At 39.6% G+C, this 25,312-nt stretch overlaps 1 protein-coding gene across 1 annotated transcript in view; it reads right to left on the minus strand.

The window, feature by feature from the left end:
• Positions 1-25,096, minus strand: part of KIAA1191 (KIAA1191 ortholog) — a 29,034-nt gene extending 3,938 nt beyond the window's left edge. Inside the window, exons 1-7 of the mRNA XM_036748440.1 lie at positions 24,800-25,096; positions 23,614-23,733; positions 22,754-22,835; positions 19,183-19,373; positions 16,998-17,115; positions 5,933-6,057; positions 260-366 (exon numbers count right to left, since the gene is read on the minus strand). Coding sequence (XP_036604335.1) covers positions 260-366; positions 5,933-6,057; positions 16,998-17,115; positions 19,183-19,373; positions 22,754-22,784 — 572 coding nt within the window. The 5' untranslated portion in view covers positions 22,785-22,835; positions 23,614-23,733; positions 24,800-25,096. The remainder of the gene's footprint in view (positions 1-259; positions 367-5,932; positions 6,058-16,997; positions 17,116-19,182; positions 19,374-22,753; positions 22,836-23,613; positions 23,734-24,799) is intronic.
• Between the last annotated feature and the right edge of the window lie 216 nt (positions 25,097-25,312).

Raw genomic sequence — 25,312 nt, forward strand, 5'->3', positions numbered from 1 at the left:
GAGTGCTAGACTTACAAAGCTAGCACAAACTTACCAGGGCAAGCCACTTAACATCTTAGCTTCAATTTCCTCCTCTCTAGAGGGGAATAAGAGCATCTACTTCACAGAGTTATTATGAAAGTCATCCAATGAAATAACAAGTGTTTTACAGAGCCATTATGGTTTACAGCAAGCTGTTATTGTCCAAAATGAGGCTAACCCTAGCTTTGAAAGCTTTGGTGATGGCTTTGTGGGGAGGGATCCTGGGGAATCAACATACCTGGGCTTTTGCTTGGGAGAAGAATGGGGTGTATTACTTGGAGAAGACTGGGTTGAAGCAATCAGTCTATCTTCTTTTGTCATTTCTCCATTTTGTAACTTCAATTTCTGTTTGAAAGAGCAAAAACAAACATGCCTTTGAAAGAATTTATACCTACTTATAAGCTTATTAAAGAAGTATAAGCTGGGGCAGCTAGATGGCTCAGTGAGTAGAGCACCGGCCCTGGAGTCAGGAGGACCTGAGTTCAAATCTGGCCTCAGACACTTGACATACTTACTAACTGTGTGACCTTGGGCAAGTCACTTAACCCCAATTGCCTTGCCTTTCCCCCTCCAAAAAAAAAAAAGTATAAGCTAAGAACTTGGTTCAAGTCCACATAGGGAAGTATGGTCTGGAATCAAACACATCTTTCATTGCTTACTCCTCATCTCCTACTCATCTTGAAGTTGATGGAGCAAGGGAAAGAGCACTGAACTGCAAGTCAAAGAACCCGATTCCCAATCCCAGCTTGGCTGTTTACTGTACAGACTCGGGCAGATCATTTCCCCTTCACAGGAACCTAAGATTCAGAGCTGAAAAGATAACTCAGGTCTTCCAATCCAACTCCCTTCTCTACACAGATGAGAAACTAAGGCTATGAGACATTCAGTGATTTTCCCCGAGTCACACAAGCAACGATCGACTCCAGGGCTGACTCCAAATGCAGTGCTGCATATTCTGCCTCTCTGAGCCTCTGCTTCTTATCCATAAAATAGCGATCTTAATGCCTGTTTCACCTTCTTCCAAGTTTTTGTAAAGAATCGATCTGTAATGAGGTGATACAAAATGAAGTAGAGCCAAGAAAACCACATACTCGACGCAAGATGAACTGAAAGAACAACCTCGACTCCATCAAAATGACTGCTGCAAAATTAATAAACAAGAGTGGCCCAAAGCAAAGCCAATGGGAAGCCAGCTCTCTCCACTCCTTTGCAAAGAGGCACGTCCTTGGGTGTTGAATACTGCATATGTTGTCAGATTTTTTTCAATATATTAATTACTTTTATTAACTTTTTTTCTTCTTCCTCTTTTTAAATAAGTTTTTCTTGACATCTTTTAACATCACCAGAAATTTCCCTAGCATCCCATCTCTTCCTGCCTCAGAGCCATCTCATAGAAAATATCCACATCCTTTGTAAAGGAATGGAGCATCCTCTTTTTCTTTCTGCTCTAACAGAAGAGTGAAGAAGGGGTATCTTCACATCCTGTTTCTTTAAAAAAAACTGGTTATATGGCTCATTTAGAAGAATGTGGAGCAATACAATGGGAAATTTAAGCAACGTAAAACAAAAGTTATCAGTAATTGTAAAAAATGTTTAAAATAAGAAACATTTTTTAAGTCTTAAAGCACTACAAAAATGAGGATGGTCATTACATATGCCAATCAACCCAGTCTTTATAAGGCATCTAAGTCATTTTTTGCAAAGGCAAAGTTACAACATTAAACAAAAAATGTTAAGTTTTAAGTCTAAAGTCCTGATACTTCCACAGAAGCAATTATCCAAAGTCTGAGAGCAAACAGTAAGTTTCTCTACTGTACAGTTTCCTGAAATAGGTGGAACAGGGAGGTCAAAAGTGTGATTAAGACAGGAAACTGTTCAAAACAGAAGAATACTTGATATTGATACTGATAAAATGCAGAGACATCCTAAGAATGAAGATGAGTATGTGGAAGCAGAGTGCCCAATGAACTTGAAAAGAATCAAATGAAAAGTGTCCAGGGTGGAGAGGGGGATGGTAACCAAGAATGGAGGTGCAGGGTTACATATCACAATTTAGGAGACTAAGGAAAAATGTGTACTTAAAGTATATTTGAAAAAAAGAAAATGCATCTAAGCCTAAGTGAACAGATTCTTAGAAAGTACTTCCCAAGGACATTTATTAAAGGAACAGGACTGCAAAAGGCAACGTGGTATATTAGAAAGAGTCCTGGGCTTGAAGTCATGAAACCTGGAATGGATTACTGTTTACAATTTGTTTGAATTCAGGCAAATCACTTTCAGTATGTTCTAAAATGAAGACGACATTTTTTATGATCTGCCTCATAGGGTTATTTTTTAAAAACTGTTTTATAAGCTAGAAAAGTGAGAGTTACTGCTATGTGTCCCCAGGAGATTAAGGTTTCCTGACTGATTCATTTACATACACTAATGTGGCTTTTCCCCTAGGCATGTGTTTTCATGAATAAGAAAACACAAATCAAAATTTTTCTAATAACTAGTAACAGTAGATAAAAAGGAATAAATAAGAGACTACCATTTACAGTATATGCACGTGATCTATTGTAATGGAACCATAAGAAACAATGAATATAAAGAATTCAGAGAAACTTACAAAGTTGTATGAACTAAGAGAATGGAATTCATACAAGAGAAAGTCAGAACAGAAAACAATGTACACAGTGAGTACAATAACATAAGCAGGAAGAACCATCTCTGAATGCTGCATAACTATAATGACCAATGCTGGCCCCAGGGAAGAGCTAAGAATTCACAGCATTCTGTTTATTGGAGTTATAGAATACTGCTTCTACTGCCAAAAGTAATGGATGTATAGCTGAATTTTTAAAAAAATCTTTGTTACAGAGGAAGACTCAACGAATATATTTAGAAATGAACGAGAAAATTAAGCAAAAGCACCAATTTCTAACTCCCTGTATAGTGTCAAAGGCACTGGATTTGGAATTCAAGCAGCTATGTTCAGATTCTGGCTCTGCTTACTACATAGGGAACTTTAAGCAAGTTCCTTAACCTCTCTGGGTCTCAGTTTTCTTATATGTCAAATAATGAAGTTGGGCTTAGTAATCTCCAAGGTTCTTTCCAGTTCTAGATCTTATGCATTATAAGCACAAAATGCTACGTTAGGTGATCTCATGATTAACTAGAAAAAATTAAATGTTATTATTACTGTATGAGTAAAAGGTTACACAACTTATATAAAGGGGCAATTGCAGGGAACAAAGTACTACTCTTGAGGAGGGAAGTAGGTGGACATAACAGCTAAGCTGGGACAAGGGTCACATAGGTGAAATATTTAATTGCGTGCCAAGATGCCAGTTCACCCAGTCCTACAAACTGGCTAAGAACTTAAAGCATCAACTAATACGGCAAAAAGGCAACTTGTCATAAGGGATAGAAAGCTGTTCTCAAAGCCAAAAAGACTTTGGTGCCTGTTCAACCTCTGACATGTACTGGGCTGAGTAACCAACCAATCACTTAAGGTACTAGGACAATCTTTTAAAACTATAAGTTGCAGAGAACTGCCTGAGCTGCGCTAGCAGAAGAAGCTTCTCTATACCAATGAAATCACAAATTAAAAAAAAAAATAGCTGCTGAAGCCAGAACTTCATTCACCAAGTATCCAAAGAGTACCAGCTTTGAATCAGAAAAATGAATTGGAAGGACACAGCCATTTGATTTCTCACTGCAGGTCTCCTATGGACTTATGCTAAGCACTGAAGATACACAGAAAGGCAAAAAACAGTCCTGCTCTAGGTCCTTGGATGTGGCCTTTTGACTGAGTCCAAGTTTTACGGAACAAATCCTTTTATGAAGTGGATTTGTTCTGTGAAGTTTGGATTCAGTCAAAGGGCTGCACTTGAGGACCTAGAGGACCACATATGGCCTCAAAGCCACAGGTTCCCCCACCCCTGGTCCAGACTATAAATATATCTACAAGTAAATATTGCAAGACAAAGAAAATTAAGGGAAACCTAATGAGGTTAAACCCTGTGGATTACAGGTATGATCAGAGAGAAAAATTTCAGAATTCTGGTAGGACAGAGGTAGTAGTAGTAGTACAGTTATGGGTGATAGTGAGATCTAGTGTAGGACTACTAATGCAAATGAATGAGTAAAAATAAAAACAAATAAAATTTTAAAGAGTAAAAAATAAAACAGATTGTGGAACCTGAGGAAGCTGATGGTGCTGGAAGAAGTTGTTTGAGGGAATGTTAAGAAGTCTACTGAAATCCTCAAACAGGAAGGCAATTGGAGGTAGAGGAAGATTGCCTTTTCTCTCATAGAGGGTTACTAGAACCAGGTTCAAAACATATTGAGATGACAACTGCAATTAGGAATAGGATATAATGATGCTGATAGATGAAGTAACTTAAAGAGATGTTTTGAGTGATGGTGGTTGAGAGTCTTAAGGGGCAGTGAGGGACAGTAAGTCTATCCATTCTTCTCTCCTAACATATATGGGGAATGAAAGAAAATATAGCCAGTGTTAAGAAAGGGAGGGCCAGGAAATGCAGTATTTTCTGTAAAAAACCGAGGTTGAACAAAAGACAACGTCAGCAACTCTACCTGAAGCTCTTCAAGCTTCATTTGACCTGCCAACTTATAGTTCTGTCTAGCACTACATGTAAAACCCCAGGGCCCCTTCATAATACAGTGAGAGTTTACAGTAGGAATCAATGGAGTTAATGCCCCTTGGATAGTCTATAAGATGGAAATGTACTAAATAATCTGCATTTCTAAAGTAGATAAAAAGGTTTCTAGTGGGGCATGTTGGGCATTTTTATTTATATGTAACTCTAAATTAATTTCTCCTCTGCATCAGTGGCATTCAATGAGAAAAAACGTTCTGTACCCTCTGTTCTAGACAATCAGGTTAAGTCAAGGACAGTCTCCTTTACTTGACTGCTGCCATCTTATCTGGCAATCCGGTGGCATTTCCAAGAGCTTGATAGCCAAGAGTGAAAGAATACCAGAATATATTTGCGACAAAGATGAAATAATGAGATTACTATTTAAGCCCTTGTATTCCTAGACAAGACTTACATGGAGACCTTTCAGCTCAAGCATGAGATGAATAAAACATTTTACAAAGGTTTACCAGCATTTCTTTTTCCAAAGGAAAATCCTCCACTTTCCTTGGTCTCATTCTTAAACACTGTGCCACCAAATTTGGAGCACCACTTTGCTCCAGTATAAATCACCTCTCCTTTACAGAGTATTATAGAAAACTCGAAAGCCCAACATTTTTATCTACTTAAGATTTGTCGATCCTACATCTGGTTTTAATAACACATCCAGTTACTCTGAATTGCCCAGCAGTCCTGTGAATTCACCACATCGGCACTGATGACAAACTAGCTGTGGACACTTCCTCTTTGTACCAAGTTACATAATATGACCTAGGGCTAAAAAACAACTTCATTTAGAAAGAGATGAGAAGTACTTTGACACTTCAACAAATTCGGCCTGAAAGGGAAGTATAACAGAATGAAGATCCTCCGCTAACTTCCAGTCATTCTGCATTCTGCAGTACAAATGCTGGAATACTGTATCACATGAGACGGGAATGATCATTTCACCACCTTCCTTACAAGGTACCTGTGAGTCAAAAACTAAAACAATCTAGAAATGAGAGCTTTTGTTATATGAAATTATGTACTGTATTTTTTATGTTAATCTAACGAGGGAGGCAACATCAAACAACTATGCATAAACAAGGTCTATACAGGAAAAACTGAAAATAATTACTGAGTGAAAGCACTTGGTATTGGAAAGGCTTCTTATAGGAAGTGGGATTTTAGGTGGGACCCAAGGGACACCAGGAAGTGGAGATGAGGAGGAAGATAATTCCAGGCAAGTGACATTTTCCAAATCATTCAAGTCATATACTCACATGCACTGCCTCTGCCACACGGTGGTACTTGGTTTCTTCTGTGGTGAGGCCTTTATGTGGAGTGTATCCTGCTTCTGTCAACCCTGCCTGCTGCTCAAAGCGCTGAATGCTCTCTTGCGTCTCTTCTGAAATTGAAGACAAGTTTGCACACATGTAGATAGGCAGCAGAGAAGGTGCTCCACACATTAGCCATTGAAATGCAACTGCTCACTGGAAGAGCGGCTAATGAAAAAAGTTCTAGAACTGAAGATGAGTCAACCCGCCCCAGTTTTTCCACTATTATCAACAAAGAAATTGAAAGTAATTTAATACCAATAACCACAACAGCAGTGAGGTTGTTTCTAAAGAGAAAAAAATAAAATCTCCTAACAGTCACTGATCAAGTAACGATTCAATTCTATTTCTAGACCACTTGAAATTAAAGGGCTTTTTCAGCAGCTGCCAATAAGATTTCATAAATAGGAGGCTCCCCGAAAAACATGACATTCCCACCAGATTGAATAACCTAATGAGAAGGAGGGTAGATATGTCACCACAGCAGGATTTTTAGAGTGATGTTACTATGAACATTGGGATGAAAGTTTGTGTTGAATTTTACTGGGCATTTACTAGGCATCTGAAAATGAAAAAAAAATGAAATGAAATTTGAATGGTGAAAAAAATGACATAATGAAACAATGAAAAAAAAAAAAGAAACCCAATGAGAAACTAGTCTAAGTGATTTCTTCCACCCCAGAGATCAGCCAGAAGCCCAAGGTTAATAGAAAGAGGGGCCTTCTCCAGCACCAGGGTAGCACAACCTTTCAGCACAACTAAAGACAGCCAGGACTGTGTCCTGGGCAGCAAGAACAGAGGTCTCTCCTAGGAATTGAGAATGCCCCACTAAGGGTGAAAAACCTCAAAAACACCTACAGAGCCAGAGACTGAAGTTCCCAGTTCTCTGTCCTGAGACAACTAAAAGATCTAGGAGGGCCTACCCCATAGGAGGAGATTAGTACAAGACTCCAGAGACCTCAAAGCAAGACCAAGAAGGCCCAACAATGCCACTCAGAAGAACACCAGGAAGTGGAAACTAGAACTAGTACCAAGCCCCAGTTCAGGGACAGATGAGAAAATAAAACACCGACAGTATCAAAAATTATTACAAATCTGGAGATCCCAAAAAAGAAGAAAATAACTCTGTAACAACTACAAGCAATGATGAATCAAAGAAAAAAATGGATTTTCTACAAGGACTACATAAATACCTAGGAGAAATGAAATAAGATACAAAAATGAAATAAAAGCTCTTAGGGAAAAGAACTGGAGGAATAAATAGCTTAGAAGACAAAGTACCCAAGAAATGGACCCCCTGAAACCTAAAATAAACCAAAGGGACAACCATGATTCTATGGGGTATCAAAAAATATTAAAACAAAATCAAAAACTGAGAAAATAGAGTACAAAACCTGATATCAAAAACTGGTCTGGAAAACAGGTCAAGGAGTTTTTTAGGAATCAATCATTGGACTCTCTGAAAACCATGATCTGGGGGGGTGGCGTTGGAGCAGACACCATAGTTAAAGAAATCATAAAACTGACCCTCAGCTTCTGACTTTCCAGACTTCAAAACCATGCCTCCAAAGGTACCTGCCCCACTCCCATTTTCCAGCTCCCTTTTGTATGTTGTCTTCCCCTGTTAGCATATAAGCTCCCTGAAGTCAAGAACTGTCTTTTTTGCTTGTATTTGTATACCCAGTGCTTAGGACCGGTGCCTGGCACATAGTAAGAGCTTAATAAACAGTTGGTACCTGTCTGCCCAAAAGGAGAAGTCCCAGAAACGTCACTGACAAAATCCAGAGCTCCCACATCAAGGAAAAAATACTACAAGCATCCAGAAAGAAAACAGTTCAAGTATCTAGGGGCCATATTCAGGTTCACACAAGACCTAGCAGTTTCAATAAAAAATGAGATCTTTGAATACTGCAAAATGCAAAAGAGAAAGGCTTACAACCAAAGCCCTTCCCTGCAAACCTGAATATGATGCTGGGGGGAGAAGGAGAAAGAAGAACTTTCAATGGAATTGAGGACCTTCAAGCATTCTAACAAAAAGACCAAAGCTGAATAGGAACTTTGAAATACAAACAGAAGAATCCAGAGAAACACAGAAAGAAAAGTTACTCAAACAATGAGGAGCTGTAAGATGATGTAATACCACCATTCTAAGAGGGAAAGAAACAAATGTCCCTTCAGAACCTTAACGGATTCAGAGAGCGAACAAGAAAATAAGAAAAAAAAAATTAGGTTTTGTGGCTTTCTCAAGGTGTACCTTTCTCAAGGTATGAAGAGGGGATGTTTCAACAATCCGGCTAGCAGCTTCTGTGGGGGTGTAAGATCCACCCACAGCCAGCACCTGGAAAGCTGCCAAAAGCACAGGTTCTTTTGATCTGCTTAACTAAGGAAAGCAAGGTGAAGGGGTTGACAAGCTTGCTTTTAATTCAGCATACAAATATCATTCACTTAGTTCAGGGGAAAAAGCCAGCACACTGAACTTCAGAGCAAAATACAAACAAATTACAAACTTCAACAGACAGGCCCAATACAATTCATAGTTACCAACATCTAGGTTCAGCCCGGGAGCTCAGAACAAGGGCTGGCCCAGAGTCATGCGCCACAACTGCTGTGGCAAAGAGCTCCAAGGAACAGACAGCCAACCCCTGGTTTTTATATCTTTTTCAGCATCGGGGGTGAGTCACACATGCGACTCACCCACGTGACCTAGAATTGTCACAAAGAGGTGACTTAAACCCATGTGGTCTAAGAGTCTCTGCTCTCCCAGACATGTAAACTAGGCCCTCCCTGGAGTTAGCCCTACCTTGGGCCCCACCTTAGTTGCCAATCCACACCCACTAAGGTTTTACACCTAATAGGTGTTTAGGCCCTGGGGCTTAGCACTTACTGACTCAATGAAATACACTGAATTAATCAAAGCAAACAAAAGCCAAACTCTTCAAGGGCACTTGTTGAACTAAGTGCTAAGGAGCCCATTTTGATTACCAACACAGGGGAAAGGAAAGGTACGGTAAAGGAAAAAGAGGATGCATGAAAAGGTTATAAACATGAACAGAGAAGGCAGGAGAAATAGACATCAAATGAACCTCACTCTTATCTGAAACAAAAGAAGGCTGAACTCACACAAAAAGAGTTGGGTGTAGAAATACAGCAAACACAATCAGTAAACATGAGCAAATGGGGGAAGGGAAGGTTAGTAGAGAGGAGGAGTTGAGAGGGAAGTTACTATCCCTGGGGCAGAATAGCTAAACATGGGAAAGTAAAGCAAAAACTAGAATTTCAGGAGATGCTCTTAGATTGCCTTGTAAATAAGTGAGGAATGGTTGAACAAAATGTGGCATAGAAATTGCTGGAAAACTATCATGGTGCAAGAAATTATGAAGATTTTAGAGAATCCTTAGTATGAACTGACAGAGAATGAAAACAGCAAAACAAAGAGAACAATTTATAAAAGGGCAGAAATTTTTAAATATTTTAAATTTATTTTTCAACGAAGCATTTTTCTTCCCTCCCTCAAATCCCTCTCCCATTAGGGAAAAAAAAAAAAAGAAAAACAAAAGCCTTGTAATAAATGTGCAGAGTCAAGCAAACAAATCTCTCACATTGGCCATATCCAAAAGTGTGTCTCCTTACACATTTAGTCCAATGCCTGTGTCAGAAAGTGAGGAGCATGCTTCATCATTGTTCTTCTAGAATTATGGTTGACTATTCTTTTTTTATATTTTATTTTTTCCGCACTTACATGTTAAAACAATTTTTAACATTTTTTTTAGTTTGAGTTCCAAATTCTAGCCCTCCTTCCCTGCCCTCTCTCTTCCCTGAGGTTATACATGTGCAATCATATAAAACATTACCAAATAATTAATTTTGTATGAGACTTGAACAAAGAAAGGGAAAAATAGTATGCTTCGGTCTGTATTCAGACTTTCTGTAGAGATAGAAAGAATGTTTCATCATGAGTTTTTTGAAATTGTCTTGGATCATTGTATTGCTGAGAATAGTTAAGTCATTCACAGTTGTTCACTATACAATATTGCTGTTACTAAGTACAATATTCTCCTGGTTCTGCTCCCTTCACTTTGCAACAGTTCATGTAAAGCTTTCCAGGTTTTTCTGAAATCATTCTGATTGTCATTTCTTATAGCATAATAATATTCCATGAAAATCATACAGAGTTTGTTTAGCCATTCCCCAACTGATGAGGATCCTAAAAATTTCCAATTCTTAGCCACCACAAAAATAGCTATTATAAATATTTTTGTACATATGGGTCCTTTTTTAAATCTCTTTGGGATACAGACCTAACAGCAGCATTGCCAGATAAAAAAGTTGTTTGATTGCCAGGCATAGTTTCAAATTGCTCTCCAGAACGGTTAGATCAGTTCACAAATCCACCAACAATGCATTAGTGTCCCAATTTTCCCACATCCCCTCCAACATTTATCATTTTCCCTTTTTGTCATGTTAGCCAATCTGTAGATGTGAGGTGTTACCTCAGCGTTGTTTTAATTTGCATTTCTCTAATCAAGAGAGATTTAAAGCAAATTGCCTGTTCATATTTATCAATTGGGGATGGCTTGTATTCTTAGAAATCTGACTCAGTTCTCTACATGAGAAAAGAGACCTTTTACGGAGATACCTGTTGGAAAACCCCCCCCCCCAATTTCTGCTTTCCTTCTAATTTTGGTTGCATTGGTTTTGTTTATGCAAAAACTTTTCAATTTTATATCATCAAAATTATCTATTTTACACTTCATATGATCTCTATATCATGTTTGGTCATAAATTCTTCCCTTATCCATAGATCTGACATGTAAACTATTCATGCTCTCCAAATTTGCTTATGGTATCACCCTTTATGTCTAAAATAAATCATGTACCCATTTTGACCTTATCTTGGCCTACTATGTGAGATGGTGTTCTATACCTAGTTTCTGCCATACTGTTTTCCATTTTTCCCAAAAGTTTTTGTCAAATAATGAGTTGTTGTTCCAAAAGCTTGGATCTTTGGATTTTATCATATACTAGATTACTATGGTCATTTACTATAATGTATTGTGTGCCTAATCTATTCTGCTGATCCACCACACTTATTTCTTAGCCAGTACCAGATTGTTTGGATAATTATTGCTTTATAATACAGTTTGAAATCTGGTATAGCTAAATTACCTTCCTTCACATCTTTTCTCATTTATGCCTTTGGTATCCTTGACCTTTTGCTCCTCCAGATGAATTCTGCTATTATTTGTTCTGGCACTATAAAATAATTTTTGGTAGTTTGATTAGTATGGCACTAAACAGGTAGAATTTGTACTATGGCACTAATTTAGGTAGAATTATCATTTTATTATATTGGCTCAGCCTATCCATGGGCAATTAATATTTTTCCAGTTGTTCAGATCTGCCTTTATTTGTGTGAAAAGTGTTTTGTAATTGTGTTCATATAGTTCTTGGGGTTGTCTTGACAGGTAGACTTCCAAGTATTTTATGTTGCTACAGTTATTTTAAGTGGAATTTCTCTTTCTATCTCTTGCTGCTAGACTTTGTTGGTAATATATAGAAATGCTGATGATTTATGTGGGTTTATTTTGTACCCTGCAACTCTGCTAAAGTTGTTCATTATTTCCACTAGTTTTTTAGTTGATTCTCTAGGATTTTCTAAGTATACCATCATATCATCTGCAAAAAGTGATAGTTTTGTTTCCTCACTGCCTATTCTAATTCCTTCAATTTCTTCTTCTCTTATTGCTACGTCTAGCACTTCCAGTACAATATTGAATAACAGAGGTGATAATGGGCATCCTTGCTTCACCCCGATAATATTTGGAAAGCTTCTAGCTTATCCCCATTACAGATAATGCTTGCTAATGGTTTTAGATAAATACTACTTATCATTTTAAGGTAAGCTCCATTTATTCTTATGTTCTTTAGTGTTTTTAATAGAAATGGGTGCTGTATTATGGTTGATCATTCTTAAGACATAAGTTGTCTAAGTTCTTAAGTCTTTCAAAGTTCAGTTTTTCAAAGTTGTTGCAATATTACATTGTTCTCCCTAAAACAATTCTTAAAAAGCAACTAGGTGGTGCAATGCTGGGCCTGAAGTCAGAAAGAAGAGAGTTCAAATCCAGCTTCAGACACTAACTAGCTGTATGATCCTAGGCAAGTCACTTAATTTCTGTTTGCCTTAGTTTCCTAAACTGTAAAATAACAGCACCTACCTCCTAGGACTGTTATAAAGTTCAAACAGATAATTGCAAAGTGCTTAGCACAGTGCCTGGCACAGAGTAGGCACGATATAAATGCTTATTCCCTGCCCCTTCTTCTGGTTTTGCTCACTTCTCCCTGCATCAATTCATACAAATACTCCCAGATTTCTTTGAAACTATTCCCTTCTTCATTTCACACAATAATATTCCATTACATTTATATAAAATAATTTGTTCAGTCATTTCCCCCACTAGTGGGCACCCCCTTTATTTCCAGTTCTTTGCCATCACATAAACAGTAGCTATAAATAATTTTGTACATGTAGGATACACTTTCTTTGATCTCTTTAGGGGTAAAGTACTGTTAGTGATATCACCGGGTCAAAGGGAATGCACGTTTTTTGGGAGCACAGTTCCAAAATACCTTCCATAATGGCTATACCAAGTCACTGTTCCACCAACAGTATATTAACTTGCCTGTTTTCCCACATCACCTCACCCCCAACATTTCTTATTTCCTTTTTCTGTCATCTTTGCCAAATTGATAAAGATGGCAACATTAAGAAGAAAAATAATTTTGAAAAACTTAAAAACTTCAACAGTTTTGCTGGAGTTTTTTCCTCTTCCTCTTGCTATATTTGTTTGTTACATGAGGAGGAAGAAGATACTGAAGAGATTTAGATGACATAAAAACAAACGATATCAGTAAATATTTCTAAAGGCATCTGCTCAATGCAATGATCAACCATGTTCCCAGAGGATCTATAACGGTGAACTCAAAGAAGATGAACTGCAAGAAGAGACACAGACAGCGGTCACGGCTGTTGTGTAGATTCACTGTGCTTATTCGTTATGAAAGCTGTTTGGGTTTTTTTCTCCATTTACAATGGATTCTGCACTCTCTCACCCCCATGCCTGTCAACTCCCTGTGCTTCAACAATGCCATCTATCTGGTGGATAGTCCAATTGCTAGCTTGTCAGCCTGCCCCAAGTCTCATCCACCGAAGTGATCTTCCTAAAATCTAGGTTTGACCATGTCACAGGGCATCCTACCTCCTCATGCCAATGGCTCCCTATCTCCAGCATCATATATAAAATTCTTTCTTTGGCATTCAAAGTCCTTTATAACCTGGCTCTTTTCTATCAGTCTTCTTAGACCTTACTCACACTCCCAAGCACTCTGCAATCAGTGACAATGGCCTCTTTGCTACTCCTCAAACAAGACACTTCATCTCCTGACAACAGGAATTTTCACTGGCTGTCCCCAGTGCCTGGAATGCTTTCTCTCCCCATCTCTACCTCTTGGCTTCCCTACCTTCTTTCAAGTCCCAGCTAAAATGCTACCTTCTACAGAAGTTAATTCTGATCCCCCTTAATGCCTTCCCTCTGTAGGTTATTTCTAATTTATCCTATATATAGTTTGTACAACATTGTTTATGCTGTCTATCCCATTAGACTGTGAGCTCCTTGAGAGCAGGGACTATCTTTTAACTTTCTTTGTATCTCCAGAGCTTAGGATAGTATCTGGCACACAGGAGGTGCTGAATAAATGCTTATTAACTGAGTGACTAACTCTCTTTACTATCTTCGCAACCCTGAAAAAGTCCCTTTGCCCCTGAAGGAGGTGAACTAAATTGTCCTTTAAGGTTCTTTTCAGTTCAAAATCATGATTCTGATATATAAATAAACCACCTACTACATGTTTTTCACTGACCTTGAAGTCAAACGACCAGGGTTCAACTCTTACCTACGACAGATACTGGCCATGTCACCATGAGCAAGTCTCTGAGCCTCTGAGAAAGCCATTCTTTAAGACTCTGAGGTGTGGAAGAGTTAGTGACCCGAATCAATGAAGGAAGTTTCCATACCAGCATTTCCTACCTAGATGGAATCACAGGTATGGTGCCAAAAACAAAATCCTACCCCAAAAAGCCAGGTACTCACACTAGTGTTAAGTATACATGAAAACACGAACATTTGATTTGATTTGACTAACAAGAGCAATTTTAGTAGAGCAGTAGAACAATCTAATATACAAACAGTTGTCACCAAGGTCAAGCCTTTTAATACTTCAAGCACTAAGGATTTCTGTCACATTCCAAAGTATGAAATGCACAAGTTAATTGCTACATTCAATAATAAGATTCTGGCTAAAATCCGGGTCTTCCTGAAATATCCTGAAACACATTCTCCCCAAAAGCAATATCCAAAGAGAAACTAGCCATCCCTTAGCCAGCTGACTCCAATTTTTCAACCAGGTTCAACATCTGTATTTTCTATTAGACCAAACATTCCATGACATTAGCCATGAATATAGTTGGTATTCCCAGACTTGGAAGAATACACAATGAAGGCTGCTAAAGCACTAACTCTTCATCCTGTTTAAACAAAACTCATTAAATGACTTTTCATTTTCACCTAAGCTTCCTAATTGGTCATACCAACTTAATAACCAAGAACCTTTTTTTCCTTTTAAACAAAGAAATGCTAAGACTGTTTGATATTTGATCGTGGACTAGCTTTCTAAAAATTAAAACTCCTTTCACAGTACCTGGAGCCCCAATCTGTGATCTTCAGCAAGCCACTTTATTTATTTGGGTCTCAGTTTTCTATTCTACAAAAAATGAGGGTACTGGCCTAGATCAATGCTTTCCAAAGGTAATTTGGTCACAAAGCACTTTTGTGCTTGAAATACAGCAATGGGAGGCAAGCACAGGTCCACAGTCAAATCCATGGGCCACCCAAGAAGCTGGTACACTATTACTTTAACTGTGGCTCCCACAGAACACAGGTGTTTATAAAAGTGAATCATAAGGAAAAGGTATGGATTGTTGTATTTTGCAATTTAGAACATCATGTTTTAAGAGGCAGCTAGCTAGGTAACTCAGGGGATAGAGCCCTGAACCTGGAGTCAGGAAGACCTGAGTTCAAATTTGGCCTCAGACACTTACCAGCTGTGTGACCCTGGGCAAGTCACTTAATCACCACCAGTTGCCTTAAACCACTGGAGAAGGAAATGGCAAACCACTCCAGTATCTTTGCTAAGATAACCTTGTGGACAGCACTGGCATGCTATGGTCCAACAACCACCACCTCATTTCAGGGAGTTGAGCTGTGTGTGTACATGCATATGTACTAACAGGGGTGGATTTTTTTTTCATGGTTAAATACAAAGGCAGGCAGAGACAAACAGTACTGCTTGTCTAAAAACAACAGACCCAGTGGGACTGGGCACAGTTAAGAGCAGAGGGTAACAATAGGAGGGAGACTAAAAGTCTAGTACAAAACACTCCAAGTCAAAGAGCCCTGCTGGCAAAGCTGGAAGCAGAGGCAAACCCTTTAAATGGCTTGGTGTAGCTCATTCAACTCCCTATATTCACGTTGCAGAGAATACCAAGGTTCTGTGGAAAAGAGTTTAAGAAATACTTGTCAGAACTCCTGTCATTCTAATCAAAAAACCATGGTATAGTAGAAAGAATACTGGAGTCACAAGACCTGGGTTCAAGTCCAAGCTCTGCTATTTATTCCGTAAGAGGCTTTAGGGAAGTTATTTAACTTCAGATTCCTAGGCAGGGTTAGACTGGATAAGCTCCAAGGTCACTTTCAGCTAAAAATCCTTCAACACTAAGCTTCCGAAAGTACATCAGTAATAATTAGCAAGGTCTACTTTACCAATCACTGCACTGTATACCCATTCGGTTGCCAAGGCAAACACTTCACAATGCCCACATTAGAACCTTACCTACTAGATACACACGATACACACTGTGCTAGACTCTATTGTTCTTCCCCCAACACTGGAACAGCCTTCACAAGTTTTCAATGTGCGTGATCTAAAAAGCTGACATGGCCTCTGAATACTGGATTCTGGCTCTTTAGATGATTTTCCAACCACTGCCCAGTCCTGCTGTCATCCGGATGCTGGTTTCCTAAACCTGTTTAAACAAGTGTTCCCGACCTTGGAAGGAGACCAGAAAAATGACATTGTGCAAATCAGGGAGTAAGCAGCATTCCCTTGTACCTTACTCCTGCTTCAAAAAAGCAGCTGACAAAGCTCTAAGCCAAGCAAATAAACAAACATTGAAAAAAGAAGAGTGAAGTTCCATTCCAATAATTATTGACTTCTCCCAAGCAACCAGACCTACCCTTTATAACTATCTTAATGAAAATATAAAAAGCAAGCTATCTAGGCTTGAACTTCTTAAAAAGCTAAGACCTCCAACTAGGTTTCACTGCAAACCACAGATGGATATAACAGCAGTGTGTACTCAGTAATTAATAGCTTTAGTGCAAATCCACCTCCCCAACCACCAGCATGAGAACTAAATTTGAAGTCAAAGAAACTGGATCCAATCCCAGGCTCCCTGCTTATTACCTCTGTGATATCATGCAAATTACTCTCCTTCCCTGTGCCTTAGTTTCCTAAACCTGTAAAATGAAAAGGTTAGGATCCCTTGGCCCCATGATTCAACTATTTATCTATGCCTAATAGACAAGTGAAGTGGCACAATTTTAAAACACCTTTCTTTCACCTAAAAGAAATATTAAATTCAAAGAAACATTTTCTAAAAATAGACATGCTGCTAGACTACAGATACAAACACAAACATCTGAGCGTATCAACTAAGATGCTAGAAACTAGGTTTAGGAGATGCTAACTCAAAGCTGTTTCCTTTCTGTGACAACCAAATTAGGAAAGGTGGAATTTTGAGGAGCAGCACCTGAAGGCTCGTTTCAGGTATTTTGACCTCCAACCACCCCAATTCCCCCAACTCAACTCTTACAAAATGTTAGGAGCACTTGCTTACTTGTAATTAGAGAATTCATGATGACGTGCGTAGCCTTGGCCTTCACCACTGGGGCCTTGTTCATTTGGTCACTGGAAGCTGAGGGGGTTACAGAGAAACTATTTTCTCCTTCCTCAACCTGTGCAGGAAGGGTGAGGAAACACTTTTGAAATGGACAGGGAAGAAAATTAAAGTCACAAATTCTGTTTGCAAGGTTTACTAAAATGTACCTGTTCTACTTCATAAATACAAAAACAGAATCAGAAGGGGGTTTTAAATAAATGTACTGTTATTTGTGTTTTGTTAAGACATGTATTTTTTCAAAATGTAGTTTTAATTTTAAATCTTTATTTGTACATTTACTGCCTAATTGGAATATTAGTACTTTAGAGATTTAAGTCAATTGTAAATATGCATATACACATTCTGACTATGTTAAGTCCTCTATCTTAAGAATAATTTCTATAATTTTTGGAAATGAATTGCAAGGAGGGTGGGAGAGGACATTGAGGAAATTATATCAATGGATAGTTTGCATTGTGGCAAGGTGGTAAGAAACAGCCAAAGAAGATCAGCTAACTTGCCCACATTCAATGATTAAAGAATTTTGAGAGAGGCCCATTGATTAGAAGAAACGTAATTAGAAGTACATTATAGGCTTGGGTAATCTATAAAACCCTATACCCAAACCATTAAGAACACTAATTTAAGATTTTTAGGTGAAGGACTCAATTAAAAGACTAAGAATAGTGGAGTGGGAATCAGAAAACTAGTTCCATGTCTGTCTCCCTATTGGGCAAAACCACCCAAACAAGGCGGCTATACAAGGTGATACCTAAAATTCCTTCCAGCTCTAAATCTTATAATCTTCTTATCCTTAAAAATGCAAACTGATGTCCATATTCTAAGTGCCTATCTCAAATCTTTGGGGAGAGTGGTAGGAAGAGAATAGTGGGCTGATCCTCTCCCTCCTTACAAACCTTCAGAAGACAAAGATGAGGGGAGGAAAGGCAGAAAAGCAGGCATTCCAAAACAGTTCTCTTTCTCAAAGGACTGAAATTAAAGATGTCATCGCCAAACTGAGTGACTACACACTGCATCTTTCTCTCCCCTCATGTGCACCATCAAGCCTTGGCCTTGTCTTAAAAATGCTTGATTTCTACTCAAGAAACAAAGAGGTAAGCTATCCTCGAACATTTTTCTGCTGTTCTTCCATACATCTCTCACTTCTTATAAGAGTCTGGAAAAGTTTCCAGGGGCCATAAAGGCAGCTGACACCCAATACGCAGAAAGGGTTTCTTGTACTTCTGGTGTCTTTGGCACAAAACTCGTTTAATCCAGAATAGCTCCCTTGTGTTCAGGTCAGACTTCAGTAGACACCTCCTTAGTCTAATTATTCACCCTTGAAATGCAAATGTAACATTTGCCCAGGTTGAAAGCTACCTTTCTGGATTTAACAAGAAAGACTTACTTATACATAGCAAGGAAGAAATAAAAGGAAAAAGCTAACCTGGAGTAGATGGTAAAACCCCAGCTTCACCAACTGACTTTAGGAAAATGAATCTGGCCCACTCTCTTCAGCACCTCCCCATGGTTTACCAAGCAAAGTCCAAACTCCTCTGCCTGGTCACCCACAAGGTCACCCCCAACTGGAATCACCTCACCTTTCTCAACCTTCTGAAATTACTCTTACCTATTTGCAATAAGCTCCTACTACTTTCTTCTCCCTGAACACTACCTATCCCCTAATGCCTTTATGCCTTTGCTCAAGCTTTGTCCCAAGGCTACAAGGAGCTTTAATCCCCTACTTTAATCCCTTTAACTTGTTAAATTCCTAGTTGTTTCACCTCAACCGGCACTTCTTCCAGGAAGGCTTCCTGATTCCCCATGGTTAAAACCAATCTCCACCCTCAGACCAAAGAAAACGTTGTTTTGCACCTCTCTAATATACTCATGACATGACACTGCATACTACATAATGTATATGAGTCTTAGCCATCAAACAGACTAGTAGCCCTAAAGGAGGGCCTCTTAACTAGATTTTGTATCTCCTATGCCTGGTGGTGTTCTCACACACAAGAGAGGCTTAACGTTTGTCCTAAATGTTATGATGTCACTTCCCAATTGTTCTAGCCCCCTAATTTCTCTCATTCTTAAAAGGATAGAGAGGTACTAAGTTCTACATAAAACAACAGCTGTTAAATACCTTGGAAAGCTGTTGGTACTTCCGATCTGGGATGACCGGCTTTTTCCACAGAACCTTACTGCACATGTCAGATGAAGGCGGAGTCATCGGTGTGGGATCCTCCAGGACATCATCATAACTGAATGCCCGACGATGCATTCCAATTGGCAAAGACATCTTGCCTAGAAGCCCACCTGTACTGTGCTCAATAGCTAAGAACAAAGATGTCCATAATGAGGAACACATGTAGTAGTACATCAGCTAATATAATCATATTCCATTTTGAAGAAGTTTAATATATTGATTCTCCCTACCGTCAAAGCAGAGGAAAGAAAAACGGAAAATCAAAATGTTGCCACATCAGAGCAGCAGCAACAGAGTGTAAAGACCAGAGGGATTGAGAGGATTTACATTGAGCTCTGATACTACTTGAATATCCTAACACAAGTCTCCTTCCTCTCTCCGGACCCCTGGTTCCTCATTCATAAAATGAGAATTGGACTAGATGATCTCTAAGGTCCCTTCCAACCCTAAATCCTATAACCTTATATATAGCAGGTTGTCCACAAGAAAAACTTAGCAAGTCATTCTGTGACAGGTGACATAAAATGTCCTCATCAAAGATCACTATACCTAAATGCAGGTGAGTTCCCAACTCCCACCGTAAGTATTTCCCTAAGGCTGTCAAAGCCACATTAAGAATTACTAAAAACTAACATCTGCTTTTGGTGAATATCTCCAATAAGTATTCAGCATGATCTGTATCAGAACCTTCTTCAAATATAACAGTGCACTGTCAGTTTTAAGTGTTGAGAACACATTTCAATACCATTCAAAGGTCATTTCCTTTGGCAAAAGCTGTCACATTTCAAACTAACTGGAACATAAACTGGAAGAATCTTTTGCTAGATTTGAACTGTGCAAGGCTGAGACACAAGACGACAATAATACTCTTACCTAATTCCAAGTTTATTCCTAGCTGACAACTTTCTCTTTCATGCTTCATTTGGTAAGGTTTCAAATAACTTTTCTAACCAGGGATACAAGGTTCATTTAATTAATTTGCTCTTCAAATTAACACTGTTTGCTTAGATACTAGATTAAAAGAGGAATCTGCTTAATGCCTGGCTAACTTTGGTCTTATACTGAACAAGACACCTAGATACCCAACAATAAGCGTTTGGAAACTGAACAGATTTCCAAGTATAGGGTACCACTAGGCAGCTAGCAAAACAGTAAGGCACTAAGTAATCTGATAAAATGTTTGCTTTTTAGCCTACAGAGCAGTTATTAATCAGTAATCATAAGGGCTAGAAGAGATATGCCTCAGTTTCTCTGTCTGATCTTTAAGATTCCTTCAGTTCTAACAAGCTTCGATTCTATGAAAACAGTATAAATAAGGGTATCTACAGAGGAAGTGGTCATTGAGGCAATTACGGGAATCAGTGACAAGAGTGAAAAACCATGCAACCAGGCCAAGTTGACATCATCTAGAATTCTGAGCCGATTCCATACTAAGGAAATAATGCTCATGTAAAACAAGATTTGGACTAGATGGCCTCTAAGGTCCCTGCCAGCACCATGATATTATGATGTTCTGTTAGTTAAGCTTCAGAGTGAATTGTAAAAGACATTACTCTATAACCCAAATGTTTATTTAAAAACCTTTGAAACTACTTGACAATGCTATTTTATTTGTTGTTCAGTCTTTTTCGGTCATGTCTGACTCTTCATGACCTCATTCAGGGTTTTCTTGGCAATGGTTTACCATTCCTTTCTCTAGCTCGTTTTACAGATGAAAAAACTGAGGCAACCAGGGTGAAGTGACTTGCCCAGGGTCACACAGCTAGTAAGTGTCTGAGGCCAGATTTGAACTCAGGCAGATGAATCTTCCTGACTCCAGGACCAGCATGCACTCACTCTATCCACTGCACCACCTAGCTGCCCCATGCTATCTTATATTCAAGAATAATTAAATTTAGCAGTAAAAGCAAAACAATTAACAGGGTATTGTCAGTATTTGTGGTATTGAACTTGGCTCCCTATAACCTCCAAGATCAAATATAAAATTCCCTGTTGGGCATTCAAAACCTAGCTCCCACCTATATTTCCAGTCTTCTCAAACCTTACACCCCCTAAACACACACACCCCTCTCTCACTCTCATCCACTGACACTGGACTCCTTGCTGTTTCTCTCACAAGACACTCCATTTCCCAAATGCATTTTCACTAGTTGCTCCTATGTCTGGAACCCTCTTCTTCCTCATCTACACCTCCTGCCTTCCTTAAAGTCCTGCCTAAATTCCTACTGTTTACAAGAAAGCCTTCCCAACCCCCCTTAAAGCTGTGCCTTTCCTCTGTTCATTACTGACAATTTATTTTGCATATATCATGTTTGTCTCCCCCACTGTGGGATCTCGGAGAGCAGGGACTGTTTTTTAACCTTTCTTTCTATCCCCCCAGTACTTAGCATACTATCTAGAATATAGCAGGCTCTTAATTATACTTGCTGACTTGATAACAAAGGAAAACACGTTGACATTAGAGACCAAGAATTTAATGAGTGGTCTAGCACAGATCCAGAAATTGCAACAATGAAAAAAATCCAATCCCGTCAACTAAAGTAGCTAATTCATAACCAATCAGAATAGCATAAGTTTCCCGCCCCCCCCCCCACCCGCATCATTAGGCCAAGAAATGCATTTGTGAATTTGATCATGAACTACTAAGATTAATAATACTCATTTTGGAACTAGCAAATACTATACTTCTTCTAAATGAATCTATGCATCAAGTTTTGACAGCCACAAATCTTTAATTTAGCTGACAAAAAATTCTCTCTTCCTCTCTCCCCATGTCAGATAAAACCTCTAGGATTTCCCTACTTACCAATGTAAGAGGTCTACTTTAAGAGGTCACCTCTTCCATCTTCCCGACTGTGAACAGGAATACTTCACAGCCTCTGCCCAAATTCAGATTATCCCCAATGACAAGACCAACTTGTTCTGACGTTCCCCATGCCTATTACCTGTCAGTTCTCCCTCAGATCTGACCTCAGTCCTCACCAAAGCTTATTCTGTGGTCAAAAGCTCATAGCAGAATAGCAAAATACAGGTTCCCCCCTTTTTCTAAAGAGTACAGAAGCCCTGAGGACAGGGACTGGTGTTCCCTAGATTTTCCTACAGCACTTAGTGTAAATAATAGGCAAATATAAATTAAGGAAGGAAGGCTTCTTGGTTTAGTAGACTATAACAGCTGAAAGTCAATAACCTAGGTTCTAGATGACTTCTGCTAGTCACCAGCTATGTATTCTTAGACAGGTAATGCCCCTGCCTGGGGCTCAGTTTCCCCATTTAAAAAAGGAGGGATTTGGACTAGCCATCTCCAAGGTCCCCTCCTGCTGTAACATTCTGAGTCTGTGAGAGAAAATAAATCAGGATAACCACTTTTTCTATGGATAAGACAATTTTTTAAATACCAATGTTAAATCTAAAAACGTTTACCTTAGCTTCAAATGAAATGATTCCTTTCATAATAACTTAAATGACTGGACAAATTAAGTATGACTTTACTAGAAAAAACTGAATTTACCAGGCACATCTGGCTCTTTGGAAGATGCCATGAAAGACTGTGATCCAGGTGTTTCTTTAGATAGATATCCAGAACTGATTCCCTGTCACCAAATAAAAATAATAAAGTGCATTTTCATATGCTGAAAGCTGGGAAAACAAAAAATACTACAGAAATTACCGGATACTTCTACAAATACAGTTGAGTTTGAGAATAGCACAATGTAAACACACCATTTATAGATAATTCCCTGAAAAAATGATAAGACATCTACTAGAAATACTTAAAAATCAAAGCCCTCTATTAAAGTCCTCCTTTGATGCCTGATCTTGGTAATGGTTTTGACTTGAGTTCTTAAATAACAGAAGCTATGGCAGATTGATTTAGAGCTAATCAATGCAATGTACTCATTCTGAAAGGTCATTTCTCACAGAGCCCAAACCTGGATTCTTAAACTTTTTTTAATCAATAGACCCCTCTGGCAATCTGTCTATGAATCTTTTTCAGAATGTTTTAATTGGATAAAATAAACAGGATTACAAAGAAAGCCAATTGCACTGGGATACAATTATGGAAATACTTAAAAGTTTCCAAGTTCATGGACCCCCTGAAATCTATCCATTAAGAATTCCTGCTCTAAGCTATTACAGGCAGTATCGGTCCAGTGACTGACATTTGCTGCCCTGCCCAGATTAAGTTCAGAGATTACCACCACCCAGATGGCGGTTAAGGTGATAATTTTTTTAGCCCAGGTTAACTCATGGAGACCATCTCCCAGAGGAAACTATGGACCCTTGAACCAAGTCTAAGGCCTAACTTTATTGATTCCCCTCCACATTAAAACAGAATGGTGTAAATAGTTAAAGAGAACATCTGCTTACCACAGTGAAAGTCTATGGAAGTTACGCAGATAAGACAAAGACGTCAAAAGGGAACATTCTGCAGCTAAGTGATGAGCTAGCCAAGAGTCCCAAGCAGCTCTCATGCAGAGGCTCTACAGACTAGAATTAAGAAGCAAAACAAAGTTCTCTCACCAAAAAAAAAAAAAGCCCCATTCTGATATCACCCTGCCCCCCAAAAAACACAAATTTAATGACAATACTAGAGTTTCTGTTTACTTATAGTTACAAAAGTCTTTGAAAAGTGCTCTCACACAGTTCTACCACAGAATCCATTAAAACAGATGCCTAAACAGAATTCACTGAATCTCAAAATAACCCCACTTTGGACTTACTATGGTTCAAGAATCACAAGGCCACAACACCTCTAAGGCCATTCCAACCATAGGAGCCACTAGTAATTAAAACTGCCCTAGTGTGGATGTACCACAGGGCTTGGTTCCAGACAGTACTGAGATACCGTCTAAAAAAAAAAAAGGACCTGGGGCTGGTCTGTGACATTAGAAGAAGGGCTCAGGGCTTCCACATTAAAAAGCTTTCAATTCCACTCCTTTTTCCAAGCCTAAGGCCCTTCCCATCTCTAAGCACAGACCATCTCCCCACCCCACCCCCGCCCCCACCCAAAGAAATAGGGTAAACTAGATAAGATGAACACCACCACCTGTTTTTCTCCCATCCCACATCCCCCGTCGAGCCTTTACGCGATACCACAACACACAATACCTGCATAGGCTTTCTCAGGCCTATGCCCATCCATACTCCCTTCTGCCCCCCTCACAATATCCACTCCATAGCCCCTACATATCCCTCTGCCCGTAACACCTCCCCCATATATCTACACGTTCACAAACTCTCCATCCCCCATTTATACACTTGCCTTTACTAACCTTAAGCATACGGAACCCAGGACCCCACGGCCACAGGCCACCCTAAAACCACAAATACTCCAGTGCCTCCCCCATCCACACACCATGATGCCCCTCAAAACCTTCTAGTCCCACCCCGCCGCAGCATCCATGGCCCTCCCATTCACACTCCGGCCCCTGTGACCTTTCCCCAAGGCCTCCATAATCACATCCTTGGGCCCCCGCCCCACCCCCACCCCCAAATTTCACACTGACACCTTCCCCAGCCAGCCCTTCTCCCCTCCCTGCCCCGGATCTCTTACCAGCTGGGTTTCCGTGGAGAGGGGGGAATAGAGGAAAAGGGGGGGGGAGGAGACCGTCCGCAGCCCGAGGCTCCGCCACGGACAGGAACCTGAAACTAACAAGGCTCCAGGCCCCCGTCACTCCCTAAGCGCCGAAGCACGGGGCGAACCGAGGCCATGACGCAAGTAGAGCCCAGACCCAAACGGACCTCGGCTAGAAACAGAGGTAAGCGGCCCGGCTTCTACAAAGCCGGCCTTATAAAAGCCGCGGAGATCGCGAGACTTGGGGAGCGACGCGAAGTTGCCAGCTGCTCTCCGAAGGGAGGGGAAGAAGAAGGAAGAAAGGAGACGGAAGAAACGTACGGTCACCTCTCCGGGGCACTCTGGGAAATGTAGTTCCCAATGAAATAAACCCCGCCCTGGTCTTGACTATTACTGCGGGTCCTTAGAGCACCTGGCGGCAGTAAAAAGTCGTGACTTCTGTCTGCCTTGCGGTCCTCATCTCCTTACCCCCTCTCTCAAATTTTATCTTTA

Source organism: Trichosurus vulpecula, chromosome 3 (assembly GCF_011100635.1).
Source record: "Trichosurus vulpecula isolate mTriVul1 chromosome 3, mTriVul1.pri, whole genome shotgun sequence".
In the NCBI taxonomy this organism is placed as follows: domain Eukaryota; kingdom Metazoa; phylum Chordata; class Mammalia; order Diprotodontia; family Phalangeridae; genus Trichosurus; species Trichosurus vulpecula.